This window comes from Artemia franciscana, chromosome 20, assembly GCF_032884065.1.
Source record: "Artemia franciscana chromosome 20, ASM3288406v1, whole genome shotgun sequence".
Taxonomy (NCBI): Eukaryota; Metazoa; Arthropoda; class Branchiopoda; order Anostraca; family Artemiidae; genus Artemia; species Artemia franciscana.
This window is the reverse complement of record NC_088882.1, coordinates 16,935,485-16,951,434: the sequence shown is the minus strand read 5'-3', so window position 1 is coordinate 16,951,434 and position 15,950 is coordinate 16,935,485. Positions and strand designations below refer to the sequence as shown.

The 15,950-nt window shown below is 32.1% G+C and overlaps 1 protein-coding gene and 1 long non-coding RNA gene across 2 annotated transcripts in view; one reads left to right on the top strand and one right to left on the bottom strand.

The window, feature by feature from the left end:
• LOC136039819 (proton channel OtopLc-like) overlaps positions 1-15,950 on the top strand; it is a 97,325-nt gene that overhangs the window by 17,953 nt on the left and 63,422 nt on the right. Inside the window, exon 4 of the mRNA XM_065723726.1 lies at positions 5,317-5,413. Coding sequence (XP_065579798.1) covers positions 5,317-5,413 — 97 coding nt within the window. The remainder of the gene's footprint in view (positions 1-5,316; positions 5,414-15,950) is intronic.
• LOC136039824 (uncharacterized) lies at positions 10,675-12,694 on the bottom strand. The gene is made up of 2 exons (XR_010620565.1): positions 12,055-12,694; positions 10,675-11,866 (listed from the first exon to the last, which is right to left on the bottom strand). It is a non-coding gene; the product is annotated as an uncharacterized LOC136039824 (long non-coding RNA).

Sequence of the window (15,950 nt, the reverse complement as noted above, 5' to 3'; positions counted from 1 at the left end):
AAGAATGATTTCTGGTCGTTTTTAGTTTTAATGTTGGTCCTTGCTTTCAGTTTGAATAAGTTTTTTTATATATATATATCAATTGTGCCTTAAACTTTGTATAAAGCTATGTTAAGAACTAATAAAATACATATGTCTTAAAAACCACATTTTAGTTTAGGGTGCACGAGTTAAGTGGAGTGGAGATTTAGATAGAGTAAGATTTTACCTATGAAATAGTAAGATTCAAATTTTTCCAAGTTATCAATTTACACAAATTTTCCTTATTATTAGATCGTATGAGAAATTCTATGTTATGCTTGCAATAAGTTTGTTTTTTATATCACTTTTACCTTAATATTTCGATAAAGCTATGTTAATGGTTAAAAAATACATATTTCTTAAAAAACTTATTTTAGTGTCAAGGTGCAAGGTGCATAAGTTTCTTAAAAAACTTATTTTAGTGTCAAGGTGCAAGAGTTAAGGGGAGTGACGATTTACCCATTAAATCGCAAGATTCAAATTTTCCAGTTATCAATTGACACCAAATTTCTTTATTTTTAGATTGTGTAAGAATTTTTACATTATGCTCGCAAAAAATTTTTATGTCAATTAATCTTTCAATAAATCTTTTTAAAGCATAGAACAAAATCTTAAAAAACTACATTTAAGTACCAGGATGAATGAGCTAAGGGTAGTAGGGATATAGCTGGCGTAAGTTTTTAAATGTGAAATAGCAGGATTCAAAACTTTCCAAGTCATCAATTTTCACCAAATTTCTTTTTAATTAGATTTTATAAGAATTTTTATGCTATGCTTGCAATAAGTTTGTATTTTAATCAATTTTGCCTTAATCAATCGATAAGGCTATGTTAAGGGATAAAAAATTATATTTCTTAAGAGCCTCAGTATAGTGTCAGGGTGCATGAGTTAAGGGGAGTGTCGCTCTGGCTAAAGTAGGTTTTTACCTATGAAATAACAAGATTCAAAACTATACAAGTTATCAATTTACTCCAAATTTCTTTAGCATTATATTTTATAAGATTTTTTTTTATGCTTGCAATAAGTTTCTTTTTATATCAAGTTTGTCTTAATCTTTCGATAAAGCTATATTAAGGGTTAAAAAAAAATATATATAAGATCTATATGTGTTAATAATACCTATTAACATAGAACCTGTCACAAACAGACCTATAAGATCAGCAGCGAAAAAAGCTGGGCTGGTGTGTTTTTAAATCATTTTCTTTCATTTCAATGAATTGCCTTGTTTCATAACAATTTATTTATCAGTCCTGGTTGAACTTCGCTGATGTGAAGATGCTGGGAATGTTTTTGAAAACTGTTCATTTTAGTTTTATTGATTTTATCCTCTTATAAGTTTTTTTTTTCTTATTTGTATTGCTGAGGACGGCGCTTGGACATAGGGCGGAAATATTCATTCTAATTTGTTTCCCACTGTCTTAAAAAATTCCCTATTGTTCTTCTTGTTTTTGGTGTTTGAAAAATTATATTTTTCTGAACCATCTCATTTTAGTGCCAAGGTGCACGAGTGAAGGCTAGTGGGGATATAGCTAGAGTAGGGTTTCATCTTTGAAACAGCAAGATACAAAACTTTCCAAGTTATCAATTTACACTAAATTTCTTTATTATCAGATTGCATAAGATTTTTTATGTTACGGTTGTAATAAGTTTTTTAGGTCAATTTTGCCTTAATCTTTCAATAAATCTATGTTAAAATTTTATTTAGTGTCAGGGTGCACGAATTAAAGGGAGTGGGGATATGGATAGAGTTGGCTTTTACTTATGAAATAGCAGGATTCAAAACTTTCCAAGATATCAATTTACACAAATTTTCTTTATCAATCGATAGTATAAGAATTTTTGGTCAATGTTCCTAGTACCTGATATAGATGCATTTTGACTTTTTGAACATCTTTTCTCTCTCGCAAAATTACCGCAAACTCACCGTTATGGAGTTATTATATATTTGCACATTAGGGTGGGAAGGGGTAAAGCATAGCATATATTAAATAAAGCAATAGTTAGATCACGTATTTAATATATGCTATGCTTTACCCCCACCCCCCTGATGTGCAAATATATAGCCCAAATTCGTTTATAAACTATTACAAACTCGCGATTTCAAATATCCAATCAGCGAAAACGGAAATGGTTGCAATTCTATATGTGTAAATACAGGATATTTGGGCCTGAATAACTCCATAACGGTGAGTTTGCGGTAGTTTTGCAAGAGAGACAAGATGTTCAAAAAGTCAAAATGAATCTATTTACAATAGATTCATCACCCTAAGCAATTGTTCAGGTAATAGGAACATTGACCGAATTTTTGTTGTTTCCAATAACTTTGTTTTTATATCGATTTTGCCTTTATCTTTCGATAAAGCTATGTTAAGGGTTGAAAAATAAATTATTTTCAAAGGCTCATTTTAGTGTCAGGGTACATGAGCTAAGGGGATTAGGGATACAACTAGAGTGGGGTTTTACCTATAAAATAGTAAGATTTAAAGCTTTCCAAGTTATCAATTTAAAACATGTTTCTTTATCATTGGATTGTATATGAATTTTAATATTATGCCTGCAATAAGTTTGTTTTTTCTATCAATTTTGCCTGAATCTTTCGATAAAGCTATGTTAAGAGTCAAAAAATACATATTGTTTAAAAACTTAATTTTCGTGTCAGGGTGCATGAGTAAAGAGGAATGGTCGAAGTTATTAATTTACACTAAATTTCATTATTAATATATTGTATAAGAATTTTTATGTCATGCTTATAACAAGTTTTTTATTTACCATCTTCCTATGACATAGCAATATTCAAAACTTTCCAAGTTATCAAATTACACCAAATTGCTTTATTATTAGGTTGTATAAGAATTTTTATATTATATTGCAATAAGCTGGTTTTTATATCAATTTTGCCTTAATCTTTAGATAAAGTTATGTTAAGGATTAAAAAAAAAATATCTCTTCAAAACCACATTTTAGTGTCAGGGTACATGAATTAAAGGGTAGTTAGATTAGAGTTTTACCTATGAAATATCAAGATTCAAAACTGTAATTTCCAGCAAATTCCTTTATTATTAGAGCATATACAAATGTTTATGTTATGCTTGCAATAATTTTGTTTTCGACATAAATTTTACCTCATTTTTCGATAAAGCTATGTTAAGGGTTTAACAAAAATACATATTTCTTAAAAAACACATTTTAGTGTCAGGATGCATGAGTTAAGGGGAGTGGGGGTTTGACCACTAAAAGTACAAGATCCACTCAGCACGAAGAGCTACAACTAACCTATAACTAACCCTGACACCCATAACCAACATGTTGCACCCCGGGCACCTGCAGCCGATATTTTCTAACAGCTAGAAACACATTATGGTTCTTGTGGTTTTTTCATTCAAACACGCGTGTGTAGGTTAGGTTATAACCCTACTAAAGCTGTATCCCACACCAACTTATGCACGCTGACACTAAACCAGAAATTAAGGAATATAATTTTTTAACCCTTAACATAGTTTTATCGAAAGAATAAGGCAAAATTGGTATAGAACAACAAACTTACTCCAAGCATAACATACAAATTCTTATGCTACATAATAATAAAAAAATTGGTGTAAATTGATAACTTGGAAAGTTGTGAATCTTGCTATTTCATAAGTAAAACCTGACTCTAGCTATATTCCCACCCCCTTAACTCATGCACCCTCACACTAAAATGTTGTTTTTAAGAAATATGCAGCTTTTAAAACTTAACATAGCTTTATCGAAAGATATTGAGGCAAAGGCGATATAAAAACAAACTTATTGCAAGCTTAACAAAATAAATTCTTATACAATACGATGATAAAGAATTTGCGGTGAATTGATAACTTGAAAAGTTTTGAATCTTGTGATTTCCTAATTTAAACCTTAAATTAAACCCCTCTTAAACCCCTCTTGTTTGAACTGGCAGATATTAATTCGTTATTGTTAAAAGTTAAACATAATCTCCTAACACTATATAGCTGTTCCTTTTCTTTTGATTTGTTTCTAGTTGCAGCATCAGCTTCAAATTTAACTAATAATGTACGCAAACTATGCAAGTGGTGATCCTTCGATGGGGTCTGGATTTCCCTCTTCTTGCCCAATTGCTTGTTGAAAATATCTGTTTTCTTTTTTTTGTGTGTCGTCCGGTAAAATTCCAGTTGATTGACTTCTTGCTATCTCAGAAATGGGTTAGGCTAGGAAAATGAAACTTTCAGGGATGGGTCTATAGGCTAAAGTATGCCCCGGGAATGTATTTTGAAGTACCTACCTCCACCTCTTCTCCCTCTAGAGGGCCCTGACCTTTGACGACCTTCAAAAATATGTGTGTTATAAGAGAGAAACCTTGCACAATACATCTTCTGCTTGAATGAAGTACAAGAAAATTGTCTTCAGCTTCACAACCTTGCTCAATCCCAATTTATAAGGTTTTAAAGATATGCAAATACATTCCCTAAATTAAAAAAAAAATTGATATGGCTCAGAATTCTACTCAAATAACAGGAATTGCATTTTTCAGAACTAAAGGCAGAGGAAACTGAAAATTAAGGTAAAATGTTGTTTTGTCTAACTTTCAATAGGTATAGACCTGTCATGTAGGCGAATTTCAGGGCCCTCTAGAGGGAAAAGGAGTGGAGGTGGGTACTTTAAAATACCATCCCGGGACATACTTTAGCCTGCAGACCCATCCCTGAAAGTTTCATTTTCCTAACCTAACCCCTTTCCGAGACAGCAAGAAGTCACTCAACTAGAATTTTACCGTGTCGGTACTGTCCGGTAGGATGTCTACTCTGGCGTGGTGAGTAATAAATCTTACGTCTTTTGTCTTTTTTTTTTGTCATGTCTTTCTTTGATTGACTGTCTGTGCATTTCTTTACTTGTTTTTAACTGTGTAAAATGAGCTTGTATCTCTGACAGATATAATTATACTTAGCATGTTATTTATGTATGATTAACATATGAACATGAATGAAAATGAATGAACATTAATCTGAACAAGATTTAGACAAATATATTTTTGCCCCTACCCTATTTGCCCGGGGAAAAATACATTTTTGTTCCCCGTGAATTGATGCAGTGCCGACAATTCATGAAACCCTGAATGCTCCTTTGTTTATCGTCAGGGTAAATCCATCATTGCTACATTTTGTGCATAGAAAACTAACATCTATCTGCAACATTATTGGGAGGTCTTACTCTTTAACTAATTAAATGATTTGTATTAGGCACAGCCGTGTGTTTATGTATTGTATATGGATTACGAGTGTGAAAACGAGTTTAATTTTTTAGAGTTTTTACATCTACATCTATTTCGTTGCTATATGGTTTCTTGTGGATGTATATTTCACAGTAAATGAAGCATGCTTAACTCCCTTTAGAAGATTTGGTAAGTAACTATTCTACTAAATTCTTTTTGTACAGTCGTATTTCTGTATGCGGAACTGATAAGAAAACAACCGCATTCTTTTGTGAAATTTATACAGAACAGTCACTATAGCTCGGCTCAAAATAACAAACCACAGGAATTCAAATATAAATATATATATATATATATATATATATATATATATATATATATATATATATATATATATATATATATATATATATATATATATATATATATATATATATATATATATATATATATATATATATATATATATATATATATATATATATATATATATATATATATATATATATATATATATATATATATATATATATATATATATACTAGCTGTTGGGGTGGCGCGAAACGCCACCCCAACACCTAGTTGGTGGGTTGCTTCGTGCCCAACCAAGCCCCCCCCCCGCGCGCGTAAGTCGTTACGCGCCATATTAGTTACGCGCCATTGTAGTTGAGTCCCTGTGTCCCACCTGTGAATATAGATATCTATATGTATAAAAATAGGTTGTCTGTCTGTGTGTCTGTGGATCAGGTGACGTCATGTTTCTGTGTTGACTGACGTCATGTTCTCGACTGACGAAATTACGAAATTACATTGGGACACAAATGACGACCAGGACACCGGCACATAGGGAATATAAATGACGACCGGGACACTCAAAGAGAAAGCGACCGGGACACAAGGAATGTTCGATTAGCAATCACCATCAACAAAGCACCGGGACACAAATGACGACCGGGACACAGGGAGTATAAATGACGACCAGGACATAAGTAAAAAAAGCTAAAAAAAAAACTAAAAAAAGGTAAAAACTACAAAAAAACTAAAAAAAAAAAAACTAAAAACTAATAAAAAAATTAAAAAAACTAAAAAAGAAAAAAAATAAAAAAAGGAAAAAAAAATGCGAAATAAAGGAGAAAAACAAAACTAAAAAAAATAAACATAAAAAAAAGAAAAAGAAAAAAAACTAAAAAAACTAAAAAAAAGTAAAAACCAAAAAAAAAATAAAAAGAAAAAAAGGGGAAAAATGCAAAAATTTATTTCATCATATACCATTTCAAAAACGAATGTATAGCCTATACAAACCGGGACACCGGGATACAAATGACGAACGGGACACAGGGAATATAAATGACGACCGGGACACAGGGACACAACTACAACGGGGACGCCGGGGGGCACAGGGGGATATATAAATGACGACGGGGACACAGGGAATGTTCGATTAGCAATCACCATCAACAAAGCTCAAAGGCAATCAATAGAATCATGAGGTATAACTAAAAAAACTAAAAAAGATAAAAAACTAAAACCTAAAAAAAAGACCAATTCAAAAACGAATGTATATACAGACCGGGACACCGGGACACAAATGATGACCGGGACACCGGGGACACAGGGACACAAATACAACGGGAACGCCAGGGGGCACAGGGGGATATATAAATGACGACGGCGACACAGGGAATCGTCGATTAGCAATCACCATCAACAAAGCTCAAGAGCAATCATTAGAATCATGAGGTATAGATCTGAATACGGATTGTTTTCCCATGGACCATTATATGTTGCATGTTCAAGAGTCGGTAAACCTGACAATCCATTTATATGCACAGACAATTGGACAGCAAAGAATGTTGTATATTCGCAAGTTTTACGTAGTTAAAAACATATATATATATATATATATATATATATATATATATATATATATATATATATATATATATATATATATATATATATATATATATATATATATATATATATATATATATATAATATATATATAATATAATATATATATATATATATATATATATATATATATATATATAAGCGCCCCCAACAACTAGGTGTTGGGGTGGCGCGAAGCGCCACCTCAACAGCTAGTATTTATATATGTGTTTCAAATTACGTAAAAATTGCGAATATACAACATTCTTGGCTTTCCCATTGTCTGTGCATATACAAAGCTGTATGTACTAATAATGACGTCATATGCAAACACTCTTTTTCCAAACAAACAAACATGCATACACACAACTCGTTTTTATATAGATAGATAGACAGATAGATTCATTTGGTTCCAAAACTGTGTCGACTGACTTGTAAAGGACTGCCTGGTCTCGAATCTTGGTCAAAACAATATTGTTGATTTCGTGGACGTCTATATTTTTGGGTGCGAGAATCGCTCTTTCACTTAGCCATTTATTATTTTTATAATTTTTTAGAATATTCGGAAATACTTTTTCAATCAATTCATTTTTGGACGTCACCAAATTACAGAAATCAGCAGGTAGTTGTATATGTCCTGAAATTGAGTCTACTGGGAGCTTTCCGTTTCCAATTGCCAGCAATTGATCTGAAAATGTTTGACCAGTCATCGTTTTGCAATCGGACTCAAGAGTTGGTAAACCTGACAATCTATTTATATTGACAGACAATGTGACAGCAAAGAATGTTGCATATTCGCAAGTTTTACGGAGTTAAATAAATATATATATATATATATATATATATATATATATATATATATATATATACTGGCTGTTGGGGTGGCGCTTCGCGCCACCCCAACATCTAGTTGGTGGGGCGCTTCGCGGCCCCCCAAGCCCCCCCGCGCGCGTAAGTCGTTACGCGCCATATTAGTTACGCGCCATTGTAGCTGTGTCCCTGTGTCCCACCTGTGAATAGAGATAGATATAAATATATATTTTTAACTACGTAAAACATGCGAATATAGAACATTCTTCGCTGTCCCATTGTCTGTGCATATAAATAGCATTTATATTTATATGTCTGTGCATATACAAAGCCTTATGTACTAATAATGACGTCATATGCAAACGCTTTTTTTACAAACAAACAAACATGCATACACACAACTCGCTTCGCGCCACCCCAACACCTAGTTGGTGGAGCGCTTCGCGCCCCCCCCCCCAAGCCCCCCCGCACGCGTAAGTCGTTACGCGCCATATTAGTTACGCGCCATTGTAGCTGTGTCCCACCTGTGAATAGAGATATATATAAATATATATTTCTAACTACGTAAAACATGCGAATATACAACATTCTTCGCTGTCCCATTGTCTGTGCATATAAATAGCATTAAATTCCCTGTGTCCCGGTCGTCATTTGTGTCCTAGTGTCCCAGTTTGTATTTTCTCTTTGAGTGTCCCGGTCGTCATTTATATTCCCTGTGTCCCAGTGTCCCGGTTGTCATTTGTGTCCCGGTCTGTAATTTCTATTCAAACAATCCCTGTGTCTCAGTCGTCAATTATATATCCCGCCTGTGCCCCCAGCGTCCCCGTTGTAGTTGTTTCCCTGCGTCCCGGTCGTCATTTATATTCCCGGTCGTGATTTGTGTCCGGGTGTCCCAGTTTGTAATTTTTCTTTGAGGTTCCTGGTCGTCATTTATATTCCCTCTGTGTCGGTCGCCATTTGTGTCCCGGTCTGTAATTTATCTTTGAGTGTTTTTTCTTTTTAGTTTTTTTAGGTTTTTACATTTTTTCAGTTTTTTTTTTCTTTATTTTTCAGCTTCACTACGAAGTACATATCGCCGAACCTTTGTTTTTTAACTTAAATCTGGTAGGCATTGATGACCTTATCCAAGTCAAAATCCCAATCCCAATCATCATCGCTATCATTTTCAGTTTTGATATGTTTTGACTCTCGCTTTCCAGGTGGATTTTCATCTAACTGCGCGGTTTTGCGTTCTTTAGCCGCAAGCCTGTTTCCTTGCTGTTCTTTTGATTCCTCGGCACGCCTTCTTTTTTCACTTTCTATTTTAGCAGCAAGTCTGCTTTCGCGTTGTTCTGGTAGTTCCTCGGCACGCTTTCTTTTCTGACTTTCTCCATCAGCAGCAAGTCTTTTGGCATAGACTCTTTGAGCATCTTCATCGGCTTTTGCCATGGTAAGTTCATCAGTCATTGTAAACTTAAACATTAATAGATTTCTACGTGAACATATGTCTTAAATATCTTGAATGACGTCACCGTCAAAGCAAAAATGACGACAACTAATTTCATGACGTCAGTGGACACAGAAACATGACGTCACCTGATCCACAGACAGACAGACAACTTATTTTTATATATATAGATATATATATATATACTAGCTGTTGGGGTGGCGCTTAGCGCCACCCCAACACCTAGTTGGTGGGGGCGCTTCGCGCGCCCCCCAAGCCCCCCCGCGCGCGTAAGTCGTTACGCGCCATAATAGTTACGCGCCATTGTAGTTGTGTCCCTATGTCCCACCTGTGAATATAGATATATATATATATATATGGTTTTAACTACGTAAAACTTGCGAATATACAACATTCTTTGCTGTCCCATTGTCTTTGCATATAAATAGATTGTCAGGTTATCCCCCTGTTTCCCCCGGTGTCCCCGTTGTAGTTGTGTCCCTGTGTCCCGGTCGTCATTTATATTCCCTGTGTCCCGGGTCCCGGTCATCATTTGTATCCCGGTGTCCCGGTCTGTATATACATTCGTTTTTTAGTTTTGTTTTTCTCCTTTATTTTTTTCCTTTTTTTTTCTTTTTTAGCTTATTTAGATTTTTAGATTTTTTAGTTTTTTTTATTAGTTTTTAGTTTTTATTTCTTTTTAGTTTTTTTGTCCCGGTCGTCATTTATATCCCCCTGTTTCCCCCGGTGTCCCCGTTGTAGTTGTGTCCCTGTGTCCCGGTCGTTATTTATATTCCCTGTGTCCCGGTCGTCATTTGTATCCCGGTGTACCGGTCTGTATATACATTCGTTTTTTAGTTTTGTTTTTCTCCTTTATTTTTTTCCTTTTTTTTTCTTTTTTAGTTTATTTAGATTTTTAGATTTTTTAGTTTTTTTATTAGTTTTTAGTTTTTTTTTCTTTTTAGTTTTTTTGTAGTTTTTACCTTCTTTTTAGTTTTGTTAATTTTTTTTTTTACTTGTGTCTTGGTCGTCATTTATACTCCCTGTGTCCCGGTGCTTTGTTGATTGCTAATCGAACATTCCTTTTGTCCTGGTCGCTTTCTCTTTGAGTGTCGTCATTTATTTTTTTCTTTTTTAGTTCTTTTAGTTTTTACCTTTTTTAGTTTTTCTTTAGTTTTTAGTTTTTTTAGTTTTTTACCTTTTTTTAGTTTTTTTAGTTTTTTAGCTTTTTTATTTTTTTTATTAGTTTTTAGTTTTTTTGTAGTTTTTGCCTTTTTTTTTAGTTTTTTGTCCTGGTCGCTTTCTCTTTGAGTGTCGTCATTTATTAGTTTTTTCCTTTTTTTTTTTAGTTTTTTATTGGTTTTTACCTTTATTTTAGCTTATTTTTCAGTTTTTTCCTTTTTTTTAGTTTTTTTTTATTTTTTATTTTTTTTAGTTTTTTACCTTTTTTTAGTTTTTTTAGTTTTTTTAGTTTTTTAGCTTTTTTACTTTTTTTATTAGTTTTTAGTTTTTTTTTGTAGTTTTTGCCTTTTTTTAGTTTTTTCAGTTTTTTTTTTAGTTTTTTATTGGTTTTTACCTTTATAGTTTTTTTAGTTTTTTAGCTTTTTTATTTTTTTTATTAGTTTTTAGTTTTTTTTGTAGTTTTTGCCTTTTTTTAGTTTTTTCAGTTTTGACGTCACCTAATCCAGTTTTTTCAGGTGACGTCACCTGACACTTCCTTTTTTTTTCTTTTTTAGTTTATTTAGATTTTTAGATTTTTTAGTTTTTTTATTAGTTTTTAGTTTTTTTTTCTTTTAGTTTTTTTGTAGTTTTTACCTTCTTTTTAGTTTTGTTAATTTTTTTTTTTACTTGTGTCCTGGTCGTCATTTATACTCCCTGTGTCCCGGTGCTTTGTTGATTGCTAATCGAACATTCCTTTTGTCCTGGTCGCTTTCTCTTTGAGTGTCGTCATTTATTTTTTTCTTTTTTAGTTCTTTTAGTTTTTACCTTTTTTAGTTTTTCTTTAGTTTTTAGTTTTTTTAGTTTTTTACCTTTTTTTAGTTTTTTTAGTTTTTTAGCTTTTTTATTTTTTTTATTAGTTTTTAGTTTTTTTGTAGTTTTTGCCTTTTTTTTTAGTTTTTTGTCCTGGTCGCTTTCTCTTTGAGTGTCGTCATTTATTAGTTTTTTCCTTTTTTTTTTTAGTTTTTTATTGGTTTTTACCTTTATTTTAGCTTATTTTTCAGTTTTTTCCTTTTTTTTAGTTTTTTTTTATTTTTTATTTTTTTTAGTTTTTTACCTTTTTTTAGTTTTTTTTAGTTTTTTTAGTTTTTTAGCTTTTTTACTTTTTTTATTAGTTTTTAGTTTTTTTTTGTAGTTTTTGCCTTTTTTTAGTTTTTTCAGTTTTTTTTTTAGTTTTTTATTGGTTTTTACCTTTATAGTTTTTTTAGTTTTTTAGCTTTTTTATTTTTTTTATTAGTTTTTAGTTTTTTTTGTAGTTTTTGCCTTTTTTTAGTTTTTTCAGTTTTGACGTCACCTAATCCAGTTTTTTCAGGTGACGTCACCTGACACATCCATCCACACATCCATCCATCCATCCATCCACAGACAACTTATTTTTATATATATAGATATATATATATATATATATATATGTATATATATCTATATATATAAAAATAAGTTGTCTGTGGATGGATGGATGGATGTGTCAGGTGACGTCACCTGAAAAAACTGGATTAGGTGACGTCAAAACTGAAAAAACTAAAAAAAGGCAAAAACTACAAAAAAAACTAAAAACTAATAAAAAAAATAAAAAAGCTAAAAAACTAAAAAAACTATAAAGGTAAAAACCAATAAAAAACTAAAAAAAAAACTGAAAAAACTAAAAAAAGGCAAAAACTACAAAAAAAAACTAAAAACTAATAAAAAAAGTAAAAAAGCTAAAAAACTAAAAAAACTAAAAAAACTAAAAAAAGGTAAAAAACTAAAAAAAATAAAAAATAAAAAAAAACTAAAAAAAAGGAAAAAACTGAAAAATAAGCTAAAATAAAGGTAAAAACCAATAAAAAACTAAAAAAAAAGGAAAAAACTAATAAATGACGACACTCAAAGAGAAAGCGACCAGGACAAAAGGAATGTTCGATTAGCAATCAACAAAGCACCGGGACACAGGGAGTATAAATGACGACCAGGACATAAGTAAAAAAAAAAAAACTATCTATATATATAAAAATAAGTTGTCTGTGGATCTGTGGATCGTGGATCAGGTGACGTCACCTGAAAAAACTGGATCAGGTGACGTCAAAACTGAAAAAACTAAAAAAAGGCAAAAACTACAAAAAAAACTAAAAACTAATAAAAAAGCTAAAAAACTAAAAAAACTAAAAAAAAGGCAAAAACTACAAAAAAACTAAAAACTAATAAAAAAAATAAAAAAGCTAAAAAACTAAAAAAACTAAAAAAAGGTAAAAAACTAAAAAAACTAAAAACTAAAAAAAAACTAAAAAAGGTAAAAACTAAAAGAACTAAAAAAGAAAAAAATAAATGACGACACTCAAAGAGAAAGCGACCAGGACAAAAGGAATGTTCGATTAGCAATCAACAAAGCACCGGGACACAGGGAGTATAAATGACGACCAAGACACAAGTAAAAAAAAAAATTAACAAAACTAAAAAGAAGGTAAAAACTACAAAAAAACTAAAAAGAAAAAAAAACTAAAAACTAATAAAAAAACTAAAAAATCTAAAAATCTAAATAAACTAAAAAAGAAAAAAAAAGGAAAAAAATAAAGGAGAAAAACAAAACTAAAAAACGAATGTATATACAGACCGGTACACCGGGATACAAATGACGACCGGGACACAGGGAATATAAATAACGACCGGGACACAGGGACACAACTACAACGAGGACACCGGGGGAAACAGGGGGATATAAATGACGACCGGGACAAAAAAACTAAAAAGAAATAAAAACTAAAAACTAATAAAAAAAACTAAAAAATCTAAAAATCTAAATAAGCTAAAAAAGAAAAAAAAAGGAAAAAAATAAAGGAGAAAAACAAAACTAAAAAACGAATGTATATACAGACCGGGACACCGGGATACAAATGATGACCGGGACCCGGGACACAGGGAATATAAATGACGACCGGGAAACAGGGACACAACTACAACGGGGACACCGGGGGAAACAGGGGGATAACCTGACAATCTATTTATATGCAAAGACAATGGGACAGCAAAGAATGTTGTATATTCGCAAGTTTTACGTAGTTAAAACCATATATATATATATATATCTATATTCACAGGTGGGACATAGGGACACAACTACAATGGCGCGTAACTATTATGGCGCGTAACGACTTACGCGCGCGGGGGGGCTTGGGGGGGGCGCGAAGCGCCCCCACCAACTAGGTGTTGGGGTGGCGCGAAGCGCCACCCCAACAGCTAGTATATATATATAATAATTAATTTATTTGTTACCCGCTTGTTTTGACAAATTAAGCGAAGTAAAAACATTATGGAAAGAAAAACGAAATAACACAAACAATACAATTAATACAGTCTAATCAAAGGGTGGTAATGGCCCAAGCGTTGACAGGCCTCAGCACCTAATCTAGCATAGAGTTTTTTATAAACAAAAATAATATCAGTGGCACAAAACTTTCTGATAATCTTCTGATTTCTATAAAAACGCGGCAGATACAATAAATATTTACAATAACGAAAATACATAACTCTTATGTATTTATATATTATATATATATATAGCCCAATCTGATACTATATATATACTAGCCTGTTGGGCTAGTATAGCCCAACAGCTCCATCTGAATTAAATCCATCTGAATTTTTAAATTCCATAGATCTTTCAGGGTTTCCACCACACGTGCTACAACTAAAAAAATGGCACGCGACTTGCCGTAAAAAAAAACAATGGAAAACCTAATAGAGGCCACAATCTTGACAGGGCCTTTTGAGGGTGAGGCTGTTCTTATTCCTCGCATTCCCATGATTCCGACGGATCTGCCTTTTCAATTTAAAAGATTGCAATTCCCAATTCGATTAGCATTTGCAATCACCATTAACAAAGCTCAAGGTCAATTATTAGAAAAATGTGGTATAGATCTTAATACGATTGTTTTTCCCATGGACAATTGTACGTTGCATGTTCGAGGGTCGGTAAACCTGACAATCTATTTATATGCAGCGACAATTGGACAGCGAAGAATGTTGTATATTCGCAAGTTTTACGCAGTTAATTTGTATTGTATGTATGTATCTATCTATCTATATAAAAACGATATGTGTGTATGCATGTTTGTTTGTTTGTAAAAAGAGCGTTTGCATATGACGTCATTATTAGTACATACGGCTTTGTATATGCAAAGACAATGGGAAAGTCAAGAATGTTGTATATTCGCAATTTTTACGTAGTTTAACTCCTGCAGACGAAATGAATGCTTGCCTGAAACATTCTAATTTATGGGCACACGTAAAAATATTAAAAATTAACTACAAATATGCGTGTCCGATTGCAAAACGATGACTCTGGTCAAACATTTTCAGATCAATTGCTGGCAATTGGAAACGGAAAGTTCCCAGTAGTGGGAAAGCCAAGAATTTTGTATATTCGCAATTTTTACGTAGTTTGAAACACATATATAAATCTATCTATATTCACAGGTGGGACACAGGGACACAACTACAATGGCACGTAACTAATATGGCGCGTAACGACTTACGCGCGCGGGGGGCTTGGGGGGGGGGGCGCGAAGCGCCCCACCAACTAGGTGTTGGGGTGGCGCGAAGCGCCACCCCAACAGCTAATATATATATATATATATATATAATATATAAATACATAAGAGTTATGTATTTTCGTTATTGTAAATATTTATTGTATCTGCCGCGTTTTTATAGAAATCAGAAGATTATCAGAAAGTTTTGTGCCACTGATATTATTTTTGTTTATAAAAAACTCTATGCTAGATTAGGTGCTGAGGCCTGTCAACGCTTGGGCCATTACCACCCTTTGATTAGACTGTATTAATTGTATTGTTTGTGTTATTTCGTTTTTCTTTCCATAATGTTTTTACTTCGCTTAATTTGTCAAAACAAGCGGGTAACAAATAAATTAATTATTATATATATATATATATCTATATATATAAAAATAAGTTGTCTGTGGATGGATGGATGGATGGATGTGTGGATGGATGTGTCAGGTGACGTCACCTGAAAAAACTGGATCAGGTGACGTCAAAACTGAAAAAACTAAAAAAGGCAAAAACTACAAAAAAAACTAAAAACTAATAAAAAAAATAAAAAAGCTAAAAAACTAAAAAAACTAAAAAAAGGCAAAAACTACAAAAAAAAACTAAAAAACTAAAAAAAAAAACTGAAAAAACTAAAAAAAGGCAAAAACTACAAAAAAAAAACTAAAAACTAATAAAAAAAGTAAAAAAGCTAAAAAACTAAAAAAACTAAAAAAACTAAAAAAAGGTAAAAAACTAAAAAAAATAAAAAATAAAAAAAAACTAAAAAAAGGAAAAAACTGAAAAATAAGCTAAAATAAAGGTAAAAACCAATAAAAAACTAAAAAGAAAAAA